General features: G+C 38.8%; 1 protein-coding gene across 2 annotated transcripts; it reads left to right on the forward strand.

Annotated features, from left to right (window-relative positions):
• The first annotated feature begins 1,955 nt into the window (after positions 1-1,955).
• On the forward strand, positions 1,956-13,484 carry crmp1 (collapsin response mediator protein 1). 2 transcript variants are annotated; one of them, XM_004085299.5, is made up of 14 exons: positions 1,956-2,585; positions 3,797-3,885; positions 4,004-4,188; positions 4,265-4,429; positions 5,328-5,389; positions 5,521-5,601; positions 6,821-6,889; positions 6,967-7,087; positions 7,204-7,360; positions 8,101-8,242; positions 8,322-8,492; positions 11,030-11,209; positions 12,058-12,223; positions 12,335-13,484. In XM_004085299.5, the coding sequence occupies exons 1-14, from the start codon at positions 2,229-2,231 to the stop codon at positions 12,424-12,426; spliced, it is 2,037 nt and encodes a 678-aa protein (XP_004085347.3). In that variant the 5' UTR covers positions 1,956-2,228; the 3' UTR covers positions 12,427-13,484. The 2 variants fall into 2 exon arrangements, with proteins under 2 accessions (XP_004085347.3, XP_011492020.3); XM_011493718.4 differs by lacking the exon at positions 1,956-2,585 and adding an exon at positions 3,038-3,203.
• Positions 13,485-13,801: the final 317 nt, after the last annotated feature.

A 13,801-nucleotide genomic window follows, 5' to 3' on the forward strand; every position in this document is an offset into this window, starting at 1 on the left:
AAGAGCTCCACACAGAAAGGTCCCTGCTTGGATCTGAATCAAGGCCTTCTCACTGTGAGGTACACCACAAAGCAGCCTACTTTAAAATTGAAAAACCTAACAAATATTTTGTGAAGATCCTTCCAATGAGGTCAAATATTCTTGAATGCATTTCAATGAAGGCCTATATGAGTAAACAAAAAGGGTTATAGAAGGGGTTTTAATAGGCAAATGTTTAGAACGGTTTTTCTACATACCTCACTTGAGATCCTGCTCCCATGCTTTTATAAGTATATTGTGACTGCCGCCATTAAAATTAAACAAATTATACCAATTTAATAATAAAATCATTTTAACTTTACCAAAATTCTGACTATAAAAACAATGTATTATTTTACTACGGTAAATCTGTATGCAATAACCATTTAGGGCATCATTAATTTAAGAATACATGGGCAAACTTAAGTGAGCCTGTGTATTCTGTCTGTCTGCCGTTATTCTTCTAACCAAAGCCATTGAACGTTAAGGAGATTATGGGGTCCCTGCTCAAAAACCTAGTTGGTCTCTACCAGATGGAGGAGCCAGTTTGAGTCCGAAATTGTTTCACGCTACGTTTGTGAAATGACTCAGGTTTGAGCCCATTTGTAGCCCACTTTTAACAACCCAACCAATAACCCACAGTGTATGAGACCTATACACACATGCTGGCAGGTTTAGTACTCAGTTGAAAACCATTGGTGGGTCGTGTTGGGTTCCTCGCAATGTCTGACATGTACACTGTAGTTCAACTTCAGCAGCTTGTGTGGAAACAAATGATCTGGTAATGCACTTTTATGGCTAACGATCAATGATAAACAAAACTCTGACTTAACTGCACTTTAACTGTACAAATTTGACAGTGCTCATTTTAACATAATTAGTTTACTTAGTTTTACTACAATCCAACAACTATGTCGGGTAATGATACTAGAAACACGTCTTGATGTGTTTTGGATGACCTGATAACTGATAACACTGTTCTTCCAGCAGAGAAGTGACATGATCTGTCTCTCCCCTGCTTTCCTCTTTCCCGGAATCTTTTTGGGTCCTTTATGAAGTTTAAAGTTTATTTAGTTTTTCAAACATGACATTTTCTAACAATCTACATTGACCAATAGGGGCTAGGATGAAGCATCATGCTTAACGAAGCCCATTAAAATAAAGTAAAATACAAAACAAGGATTCAGCTTAAACATAAAATCAAAATACTTAAGCAAATGCACAAACACATACTTTATTCTTAATACATTATAAAATTTCACTAGTATCGACCAAATATTTGACATTTTAACTGTAGCCTTTTTTACATGATAAGCTAATTTTAAATCTTTATCCAAACAATTCCAAACTTTTGTTTAGTAAAAAGAAGGACATCTTTATTTTAAATGAACTTTTCATGATTCAAACTGAAAATGACCTCTCAAATTAAAAAAGTTCCTCTCTTCTTTTATAAAACTGATTGCACTCTTAAGTTTAAACTACTTTAAAGGCACAAAATAATATTTTCGGCATTACAACATTCAAAAATTTCAATATATGTTATTTTTACTGAAGTGCATTGGTAGATTCACGAAAACCAACTTTATTTATGGTTGTAGTTACTCTTTTTGAAGTTTATTTAATGTGGAATTTTGTGTAATTTATTTTGTATAAATTTCCCCAAATTTCACTACAATATTAAAAGTATGTTAGAATTAATGTTGAAAATAAAATGTGTACATTATTTTTTACTCAGTGAGATGGCTGTTAGTGCACAGAGGATGAGTTCAGGCTTGTGTGAGGTTGTGCAGGTGACTGCTTTCGGGTCATTTACAATAGTTGACCCAGAAGCCACATTCCTCTGCTTTGCCTCCAGATGTGGGTCAAAAGGAAACACATGCTGCTTTAATCCGCTGATGGCATGAATGACTGTGCTGCACACAGCCCCCACTTTTAGACGGGGATCACACAAAGCGGATGACTTGTTTGAGATGATGGGTGTGCTCACTATTATTTGTTAAAGCTGGTAGTAGAACATCAGCATTGCTCCTAGAAGTGGGACACTCCATATTCTTTATCTCTATCTGCATGAAAAGGGAACTGAACCTCTATTTTGCATAGGAGCAGTGCGCCTGCTTAAGGAGGCGGGACTGTGACCCGGTTAGACGTGAAATTGGCAAAACCGTCTCCATCTCCTCAGACTGGAGACAGTCCGGTCCGCGTGAGCTGCAATGTCTGACTGCAGGCGGCAGTGGAACCGGGAGGATGAGCTCCCCGTCTACTTTGCTGGACCGATCACCACCGGACCAAACCAGCGGAAATCCTTTGGGATGTTCAGCTCTGTGGAAGGGGCGTTTGAGAGCAAGACCATAGACTTCGACAACTACGCGGTGGGGAGGAAGGGGAACCGCACCCCGAGGAGTGGGAGCCGGGAAAGGCTGCTGGATACCGGCGACCCCATGGGGAAGACCACCGGGGGGACACGGCAGGGGTCAGACTCAGAGAGCAATGCAGCCAGGGACGCAGATGAGTCTCGGGCTGGGGTTGAGGTTCAAGTCTTATCTGAGAAGACGAGCCCAAATGGACAGGTAGGAATTACGCATTGGCCTATTTTCAGTAGATTGGCTGAAAATCCATTTTATGACTTTCACCATTTCTAACAAAAATAGTATAAACTACTGATTTGTTTAAATGTGAAGATAAAAAATATAATTTACTCTGAAAAATCCATTTTCAAGGAAGAAAATGACGCTCTTACGTGCATAAATTATGTATAATTGTGCTGCATTTTATAATTTCCTTCAAAGTGTTGAAATAAATGTGAAACCAAAGCGCATGCGCTTCTCTGTGGTGCTGAAACGGACAGCGACGGTCCTCAATCTCCCTTTTGTTTTGCTTCCACATGTATTCATTCTACGTAAGGCATCAGTGCCATCTTTCACTGAGCCTTGAACGCCACCAGGGGACTGGGGAGCGCTCGTTTTCCACGCCTGCGCATCCACAGTTTCTGCTACACTTGCGCGCGCAGCTCTTTTGACGCACGGCCCAGGCAGCCGACACAAATCTAAGGACACAAAGGGGGTGGGGTGGGGGGCATCACAGGACGGAGCCCCGTGAAATTTTATGTTGACAGCCGGAGGGGGATCCTAAAAGAAAGCATGTCTGGGATCAGTTATGAGGGGAATAACGGCATCCCCCACTACACGGTAAGAGACTCTGAGAAACATGTAGCCTCTGTTGTATGCAAATCCCTGCTGCAAGGCAGGAAAGGGGATTAAATTCTTAGTGAATGACAAAGAGCAGAAGACTCCTTCGGTTCTTTGTAAACAGCCTTTAAAAAAAAGAGGAAAACTTGTGATTCATTCATCCATATGTTATCAGGAGCTGCACCTTAAAGGTGGAGGCTTGATCTAAAAATCTAATACACCTTTAGATGGCACAGAAACCCTCCATGTTTTTATTTATGTATACAGATGCAGACAAAGGTTGTGCTGTCAGCTGTCATCATAGGTTGCCACGGTGACCGAGTTCCTCTTGTTGCCAGGCACCAAGTTGATACAGGGTGTAGTTGTGGCTTGACAAATCACCTTCTAGACAGTCTACATGTCACAGGATTTGTATATATAAAAAAAGAAATAACAACCATCTCAAAATGCCAGAGTTTCCTTTAATGCAAATACATATTTTTGGTGTTACATCAAATGGATCAATTTTGCTATAAGGTCATGGATTACATAACTGATTGTGTAATATGTCAAAAGGCGGCAGTCAGTTCAGCCCCCCCTGCTCTTCTCTGCAGGATGAACGGCTTCTGATCAGAGGGGGGCGAGTGGTAAACGATGACCGCTCCTTCTTTGGAGACGTCTACATCGAGGATGGCCTCATCAAGTGCGTATGAGGAGGCATTACATGACCATTTCATGTCAAATTCTGATATAGCATCATACAAATTTTCCAAGTTCTCAACCGGTTCCATCCTTTCATTTTGCTGTTCAAATCCTAACAGGCAGGTGGGGGAGAATCTGGTTGTTCCTGGAGGTGTCAAAGTGATCGAGGCCAATGGTCGCATGGTAATTCCAGGTGGGATTGATGTCAACACCTGCTTGATGAAGACGTTCCTGGGCACACAGCCTGTTGATGATTTCCTCCAAGGCACTAAGGCTGCACTTGCAGGGGGAACCACAATGATCAGTGAGTGTGGATGCTGAGTTTCAGGCAGCACATTCACATCTGCGCATTTTAACCTTTTGCTTTTGCCACATCTCAGTCGATCATGTGACCCCTGAGCCCGGGGAAAGTCTGCTGGAGGCGTTTGAGCGCTGGCAGGAAGCTGCAGATAAACGAGCGTGCTGCGATTACTCTCTGCATGTGGACATCCCCCTGTGGAATGAGTCTGTTAAAGATGAGCTGGAGGTCCTGGTGCAAGACAAAGGCAGGATTTGTTTTTTTTTTTACTTTTACTGCGACACACAATAAATATTGTAGTTGTCATGATTTGTTCTAAACCTTGATCTTAATAAAAGAAAAATGTTTGCCAAAGCAGAAACGTGTTTACAAACTGAGTTAAAGCCCATTGGAAAGCCCTTTTAACGCTGTTGCAATGGAAAGGGGTCAGAAGTCAGAGCTCTGTCTCCCCCTCTGGTCACCAGCAGGAACCGTCTCCAGAGTACTGTATGCACTACATCTCCCAGCAACCCCAGGGCACAATTCTTGGATGCCACACACCTGACTCTCATGAGAAATGTACACTAAAGCATTGCACTTAGCCTCACACAGTGTGAAGTATTGTTTTTGCCATTCTGGTTTCATTACTGAACGTTATAGCCAGACCTGGTCTTCTGATTTCCTGACCCTGTTTTGGCTCTGACTCTGACTCTGACTCTGTTTGCCTGCCGCCTGCACCAAATCTAGCCTGAATCCTGACTACTCCCGTTTCTTCTCTGATGCTCCCATGCTCCTCATTGACCCCTGCCTGACATTGATTTAGCTTTGTAAACTCAGCTGTGATTATAAACCTACTACAATTGGAACCAGACTGCTGCCCGTTCTTGTGACACAAGGGACATGCTTCATCTATAATCCTTTGTAAAAGTAAATAATTGTTTGTGGGAATTGTAAAAGTATTCTGTGTCTTAAAAAGGCTTCTAATTTGGAAGAGTTGTTTTAGGATATGAAGATATGATTTTTATTATGATGCTTTGCTTCCTAAATTAGTATAGATCTTTTTCCTAGATTTTCTTTTCTTCTTTTTATCCCAGAATTATGATTTTATTATGATTTACTCTTGTTGCTCCAATGAAGCCAATGCAGTTTTTTTTTACTCCTTTCAGGTATCAACTCCTTTCAAGTGTACATGGCCTATAAAGATATGTACCAGATGACAGATTCGCAGGTATGCACCATCATCCCTAAGAGCCCAAATGATGCAAACTCACTAAATTTCTTTTCTCTCTCAAAAAGATGTTTTTAGAAGCCTTCAATTTTTTTCTGTTAAACTGTTTGTTGTTCTTTATACATCCACAGCTGTATGAGGTATTCTCCTTTCTGAAGCAGCTGGGGGCTGTTGTGTTAGTACATGCCGAAAACGGAGACCTGATTTTTGAGGTGAATACATCATTTTGTCTTTCTATCTACGTAAACTCACACCTAGTAGAGACAGATGCACATTAAGCAGGTCATTATGCCCTTAATGACTTATATTTTGGAGATCATTACCTCTGATTATAATCAGATTAATGACAGATAAATCTGATGCTAAGGGATGCCTGTAGATGCAACAGAACTGATATTACTTCTGGATATGACAATGGTAGTGTAGAATAACAGCTAGGATCATTGATAATACATTGAGTACTAATGAAATGATTGCCGACATATCTAACATATAGAGATATGTCAGTTTTATGCAAGTTACTTCCAAGCTAATGCATTAAAGATTACTTCCTATTGGTATTCAAAAGTAAAACCTGACCTTAACAATATTATATCTAAGAATTGTAATGTGATACATGACTCTTGCAATACTATTGGTTACCTTCTTGTAATATCTGCAAAAGTAGTAGATATGCTTTAATGGTTTTAGATATTATTTTTTTAAGCATTGGACTACAAATTACAGGACCAACTCTTCGCTTTAGCTTAGTTACCGGTAGTTTAGTCGATCAAATAAAAATATACGGTATGTACTGAACACAGAACCTGAGACGTATGTGTCTCAGAAAGACTGAAACAATAATAGTGCCTGTTAAACACAGATTACTATTACTACACCAAGTCTACAACAACAGAACCGACAGATATTGGTTCAGAGAAAAGACAGGACCTAATAGTTATTGAGGAAAGTGACAAATAAAGTTTGTGTCTATGATCTTTAGTAATCTCTAGGAAAATTGGCTCACTATTTTAAGTATGAACATAATTTCAAAACTCTTTGAAGTAATCAACAATATCCCAAAAAGATCTTGTTAAAGGTTTTTGTTTTAATTTGATAAAATATCATGATCTCAGTTAGCATTTTTATTTTGGGCGGTTTGTCTGTTTTTGGAATTTACAAGTTACTGAACATGAGTAAAATTGAATAGATATCTAAAATAATTTGCTGCTGTAACTAGTTACTTCTAATACTGGAGATTATTCAAGGAGAAACACGGAAACCAGCCTTTTGCGAATAATGCAGTAAAATATTTGTTAAACTTTGTCTTCATTACTTAACTTAGATATAATTTAGTACTCAGATTACATTTGTGACTAACAGCTCACTTCCCCTTGCTTTAATCCTGACAGAGTATAATATATGACAATGATTCTTTAAATCTTCGTATAGGAACAAAGAAAAATCCTTGGGATGGGAATCACTGGTCCTGAAGGGCATCCTCTGAGTCGTCCTGAGGAGGTATATTTTATATCCTATAAGTATCAGTTCATAAGTAGCACAGAGGTACATCAATCTGCCTTTATTTTTCTATGCAGGTGGAAGCTGAGGCTGTGTTTCGTGCCATCACCCTCGGTAACCGTGTGAACTGTCCTGTCTACATCACAAAAGTGATGAGCAAGAGTGCCGCTGACACCATCGCTCAGGCCCGCAGAAAAGGTTTGCACAGCTCTGTTTTTTTTTTAACCTTTTCTAACATTTGATTATATTTTTCAGAAATAACTTTATTTGTTCATCGACTTCAAGTGTTATACTTCTGTTATTTTCCACTCTAGGTTCCGTGGTATTTGGAGAACCAATTACAGCTGGCTTGGCGACGGACGGTTCTCATTATTGGAGCAAAAACTGGGCCAAAGCAGCTGCCTATGTGACCTCTCCACCTTTAAGTCCTGACCCCACCACACCAGAACATCTCCACACCCTGTTGGCCAGGTATGAGTTAAGTCTTTTCAATTTTATTTTTATTTTTGCCATACATCCCAACATTTTCTAATTATATTGTATCCCTTTTTTTACAAATCTGTTTATATAGTTTTTTATAGACCAAAGCTTTATGGAGGTGGATGAAGCAAAAACCCAGCTTTGCTCCACCTCAGACACATGCACACGCCCAGAAAAAACTGTTGATTTTGACTGTTCCTGTTGCTAAAAATAGCTTAGGAACCAGAATCCTTCATCTTTAGTTGCCTTGGTGACCAAGTTCCTCTCTCCTCCTCCTCCTCCTACTCTGCTCTATAGGTGTGTCAATGCTGTCGCAGCAGTCGTGTGATCCTGCTGTTGTCCTTGATCCTTACCTGAAGGACAAAATGTATTTTTAGAATTTGTTTTTTCTATGGTCGAGAGCTTCCTGTCAGATTTTCATGCTGCCCATCATGTTTTAGCAGCAGTAATGCTTAGTTGCTTGATTGGATGTCCTCCTAGTTCAGTATAACATCTAATAGTATTATTTAGAAGAAAACAATATTACTGATTGTCATAGTTATATGGCGGTTGATTAAATTATACAAAAGTGCAACATGTTTTTCAGTTAGGTTACATGAGGGCATCTCTTTTTTTCTCTGAACTGTCTGCTTAATCTTGATTTTTGGGAATGAATAGTATATATTTTTGTTTTGGGCTTATTGACGCTTTTATGTGTTTATAATGTCTTTGGCTGTGTTTGTTTGGCCCAGCGGGGACCTGCAGGTTGTGGGCAGCTCTCACTGTGCTTACAGCACATCTCAGAAAGCCATCGGTAAAGATGACTTCACCTTGATCCCAGAAGGAACCAACGGGGTAGAGGAGAGGATGGGCTTCGTCTGGGACAAGGCTGTGGTGAGATCTGAGGGCCTGTGTGTTTCTGCGTAAACTGTCAGCCAAACCATCTTTAACGTTGTGTCTTTTGTTTCTTTAGGCCATGGGGAAAATGGACGAGAACCAGTTTGTGGCAGTCACATCAACCAACGCAGCTAAAATCTTCAACTTGTATCCTCGTAAGGGACGCATCGCTGTGGACTCTGATGCAGATATCGTCATCTGGGACCCAGACATTGTCAAAACCATCACTGCGAAACAGCAACAGTCGGTGAGAACACGAAGGATACAGATGTGAAAAGATATTATGTGGATTACCAGTTGCTAGTTTGCAACATGCTATTAAATCCAGGACTCCAATTGATTTAGCATCACCTTGAATACAAAAAAAAAAGTTTTTCTTAATATAATTGGAAATAAAGTCAGGTATGAAGGAGTTAAAATGAATTTTGATTTGTTTACATAAAGTGTTTGGGCTCAATGACATTCAAAGTGTTTGTTTAGTATTTGTATGGCACCTGTACATATGATTTCCCTGTTTGACACCACGTAAAATGGGAAAATGGAAAATGGTGTATACTTGTTTAGCGCTTTTCTACCTTCTTAGAAGGCCCAAAGCGTTTACAGTCACAGTCCTATTCATCCATGCACACACAGTCACACACTGATGCCGGCTCTGCTGCAGAACACTGGTGCCAACCTATAACCACCAGGAAGACTGTGGCGTTCAGTGTCTTGCCCAAGGACACTTTGACGCATGGGAGAGCGGGAATCTGAACCAGCGATCTTCTGATAAGAAGTCGACCGCTCTACCTCTGCACCGTTGCTGAAAAGGGGTGGGAAACACTGTATGGAAACATTGATAAAACACAAAAGCAACTATTTCTTACATTTGAATCTAAAAATATGAAAATACAGACTGTGGTAAGACACTTGTAGTTCTGATATTTTGTAAAGATTTAGTGAGAAAAACATTAAACAGTCCAAACACAGATGGAAGTGTTACAGAATCTTTAATCAAAAAAAAGGAATTTCAACTGTCCATCAATGAAAATCTGCTGTTGCCCCACGTTGAGGAAGTCTTACTCACAAAATATAGTTATGGCTATACAGCACGACATAAACGTAGGTCATGAGGTACACCCTCAGGGGGAACAGGAAACAGAAATCCAAAGTGAAATAAAATCATATAGTTCTACACAGTCGGATCCTCTTCATTCTTTGTGTGAGCAGTGCAAACGCATCAAAAACAATTCCAACAACAAGAAAGAACAAAAATTTCCAGCAGGCCAGATCCCAAGAAAAACAAATGAAAAGGAGACCAAAAATCTCACAGCAATCCAACACGGTGACTACCTCCAGAAATTCACGCTGAGAGACACAACAACCACTAAGACAGAGCAAACGAACCGGCACTGGAGTAAACAGAAACAGCAGTATATCTGCAGTGGTTTAACAAGTGAAACAAATCAGGACAGAAGCCAGAAAAAGCTGAGGCAGAGGGAAAAAAACAAAGATTGAACAGGCCAAGAACAGGACAGTTTTAAAAAGCATTAAACAGACACAAATGTGCTTTCAATAGACAAAATAACAAGTAATTAAATTATAATGTGTTTTGGCTACCTACCATTAGAAGTAAAGATGCTAAAAGACATTTTTGCAAGTCAAGTTTGATGTCTTTGAGCTGCACTCCAAGTAAATATTTAAGCTTAATGGCTGTGATATGTTTTCAATGGTAAAAAAAATTAATTCTATTGTGCTGAATTTTGCAAACAATAAGTGGAATGCAGCAATTAAACTTTACTGCAAATACTTTGACATAAAGAGGCGAAAAACCCACTAAACATAATGTGAAGAAAATCATTTAGTGTCTGTACATATATGACTTGTATGGAACCTGATGAATGTGTAATGATATGATTAAGAACTGTAATACGTTTTCATCAAAGTACTGCAGGTACTATAGGGGCCTCATGCCAGCTATAATAATCCAGCCTGATGTTTACAGACGAAGCAGCTTCATTTTATTATTCCAGGTTAGTTAGGAAAGAGCATTCGCATGTGTTTATTTGATATTTGCCCCATTGATTACTGGCACTTTGGAGTTTTGATTGATACACACCTGCAAATAGAACTATAGTCACAATAAATAGTAAGTGGGTGACTATTGGAATGAAAGAAACACTTTCAGGATCATGTGTGACTCACATTTACACAGTCTAGACTTCATTAAACGTAGACTTAGTCTATTGTTTCAAGTTGTATTAACGGTTTTAAACCTTATCCCTTAAGTTTCATGTTGAGCAAAGTTGATCTTGTTTAGGTAGTTTTTCATTGAGAGGGTCAGAAATAAGAGCCCTTTCTTTGCAAGCGATGATATTTATTCTACAGAAAAAAGACCAAAAAAAAGACTAAATTCTGCTTATATCAACTACTTTTTCTAGAACATTAAAAGAGGGTAATGCTGAACAATTGGATAAGAAAAGGAATCATCTAGTGCCTGCCCTGAAGATGCCTTATTGGGAATAATTCCAGATTTAGTTTATAATCCCTCTTTAGTCCTTCCCCTTTTGTATTCCCATCCCCTTGTAACAGCACAATCACTGTTTCGACACGACCCAAGTCTCCTTCTTATTCATCCCATATCTGCTCAACTGTAAATCCACTAAGCCTTGAAGAAAAGCTCGCTCAAACAGCCTTCAGGGTGAACGATATCACTGCCCCTGCAGAGGAGAGGACTCCCCTTTGTCCCACTTCTTCATTTCTTTTTTTGTGGCTTTTGTCTCATCATTTTTCTCTCCCACACAGGCTGCAGAGTATAACATCTTTGAGGGCCTTGAGTGTCGGGGAGGTCCAGCTCTGGTATTGAGTCAGGGCCGGGTGGTTTATGAAGGAGGCAAGCTTCAGATACAGCAGGGGACTGGTCGGTTCATTCCACGCAAGCCCTTCCCAGACTACGCTTTCCAGCGGATCAAGTTTAGGAACCAGGTGTGTGGAATTTTATTTCATAAAAAAAGTCTTGGATTGTCCTTAAAGTCCCGATCCGGTCAATCTTTTGATCTATTTTAAAAGGGTTTCCCGTGGTATTTTAATTATGGTTATGCAGTATTTAGCCAAAATAAAAAAATAAAAATAAAAACTGTAATGTTCTTGGACGTAGTTTGTGTAGAATGGCCGGAGTTCACTAGAAATTCATCTTTGCGTTGTGGGCTGGACTGTCAGGGCAGACCAAGCCCGTCCCCACTTCCCATCGCACATCTGTTTATACACTTTATCGCTAGAACTCAGAAATGCAATTTTTAACTTAATTTTTCTTTATATATGTTCTACATCATGAGAAAAATGCCTCAAGAAGTTGAAAAAAACCCCACCTAAAACACGATAATTATCAGAGTTCGTCTTTAATCAAATTATTTTTAGATTCCTTATAAGTAAAGTTCTGAAGAAATTTTTCGTGGATTTCTTATGGCAATGAAAATGGGTGCAATATTAGATATTAAGTTTCTTTTATGAATATTTTGGGAAAATTATACTCTGATTTCTTTAATCTGATTATCACATTTTTAAGGATTAAAACAAATATTATACGCATCATATTTGTCATTGATCTGTAATAAAGCAAGCCTAATGCCTGAGGGTCTAAAACAAGCTTCTGACAAATAAAAATGTTATTTGTATCTTTTTGTTTACTCTACAGAACAAAATAATTTAAAAATTATGAGTTTCTGAAGATTAGTCTAATAACGTGAAATTATACCATTACTATTTTAGTATGTAAACATTTGTTTTTATACATATTTTTTGAGTTTTGTGCCATTTATGCATTTCCAATCCAGGTGAGCAGCAAGCAGGGTGTCACGCGTGGTGTCTATGATGGCCCTGTGCATGATGTTACTCCCACCCCCAAATACATAACCCCTTCTCCATCAGCCAAAACCTCCCCCACCTCTCACCAGCCACCAACAGTACGCAATCTGCACCTGTCCAACTTCAGCCTCTCAGGTATGCAATCTGAAATCGAACCAGCATCTTAAAACATCTTGTCATCACACAGAGAGTTGTTCATAAAACACCGGCTGACTTGACATTTCGACGGTTTTTCCTTTTCATCAGGTGCTCAGATAGATGACAACATTCCCCGGAGGTCTGGCCACCGCATTGTAGCACCTCCCGGTGGTCGCTCCAACATCACCAGCCTTGGCTGAATACTTTTGTCTGCACTTTGCGTGTTGTTTGTGTGAGATACCTCCTCATTATTGTGTGCTGAAGCATATCTGAGTGTGGATACGTTGGCATGTATGAACACTTTTCAGTATTAAAGTGGAATCCCTAATATATAAGATTACACTTTTATTCCCAAAAGATATAACAAATACAAAATAAAGCGTATTTCACAATCATTGAAGACATTCAAATCTATGCCAAACGTTATATTTGGACTCACAAATGCACATGTGAATACTACTTTTAACATCCAACGCTAGTACTTGGTACTTTGTTGTTTTTCCCTCCTGTTGTCTATGACATCTTTCATTTTTATCACTTTACTTTCTCAGACACGGTGCTCTTCTTTCGCCCTCTAGTGGTCCATTGAAGTAACAACATTTTTTGGTCAATTCTGCATCTGGTTAAAAAAAAACAGCTCAGCAGTGTACTGCATTTTCTGACACGAGACTTTTATTATGTTATACATTTGCATGATAAAATTAACACTTTTGACTACTTGTGTGTTATGACTGCAAGGGTAGAACACAAATAACGTATTACTCAAAGCACATCTGTATCAGCACAAATGTTCTCACACTTGATTGCTGTAAACTAAGAATAAAACAATGAGTAGTTCCTCTCCACACATATGCAAATGTATCAATACTCTCATTTAAAATTAGAATATGGAACGGCGCTTGACAGGATGTGCATGTTGTATTTAGTTCTGTGTTCTTATATTAAAGCTTCACAACGTCTTTTACAGTCCTCTGCCCATCACTGTTGCCAGAAATAGATCCATTGTTGCAGTAACATTTTGAATTCTGCTGTTAAAAAGCTTCAGCTTCCACTCCTGACTCTTAAAATGTCACTGATACAATAATCTGTTTTAAAAAAAAGTTGATTTTGTTTTTCTTTTATGTGTTATCTTCCTGATGCAATATTTAATGTTTCTATGGTGCTCTGCTTTTCTTCCATTTGTAAGCTCTTTCCAATGGAACCAGTAATTTTGAATAAAGGTGGTGTGGAATGGCATAATAAAGGTCTAAAACTTAAATCTGTTTTTTTTATTTATTGAACTGTTGTACTTACAATAAATGTCCTTTTAAAACTTTGTCAAAGTATGACAAAGTATGACATTTTTTCAAAGAATAAAAATGGTTTGTTCGACATCAGATCAGATAGAAAAAAATGTTTTGATTTAAATATTTATATAACTTTAGCAATGTTCCTTGTAAACCAAAATACAGTGAGGATCACTAAAAGTTAACACTAATTGAATTTTTTTTTTTCATGTCACACAAAGCCAAAAATGAAGAATGACTAATTGGTCTGAAGTTTCTGAAGCAGAGGGTCATACAGCCATTATGTACA

This window comes from Oryzias latipes (assembly GCF_053564925.1).
Source record: "Oryzias latipes strain Hd-rR chromosome 1 unlocalized genomic scaffold, Olatipes_Hd-rR_3.1 chr1_Y".
Lineage (NCBI taxonomy): Eukaryota > Metazoa > Chordata > Actinopteri > Beloniformes > Adrianichthyidae > Oryzias > Oryzias latipes.

Coding starts and splice junctions, on each gene's coding strand:
- crmp1 (XM_004085299.5), top strand. CDS start 2,229: ATGTCTGACTGCAGGCGGCAGTGGAACCGGGAGGATGAGCTCCCCGTC. Junction 7,088..7,203: donor CGCTCAGGCCCGCAGAAAAG/GTTTGCACAGCT, acceptor TTTCCACTCTAG/GTTCCGTGGTATTTGGAGAA. Junction 7,361..8,100: donor CTCCACACCCTGTTGGCCAG/GTATGAGTTAAG, acceptor TGTTTGGCCCAG/CGGGGACCTGCAGGTTGTGG.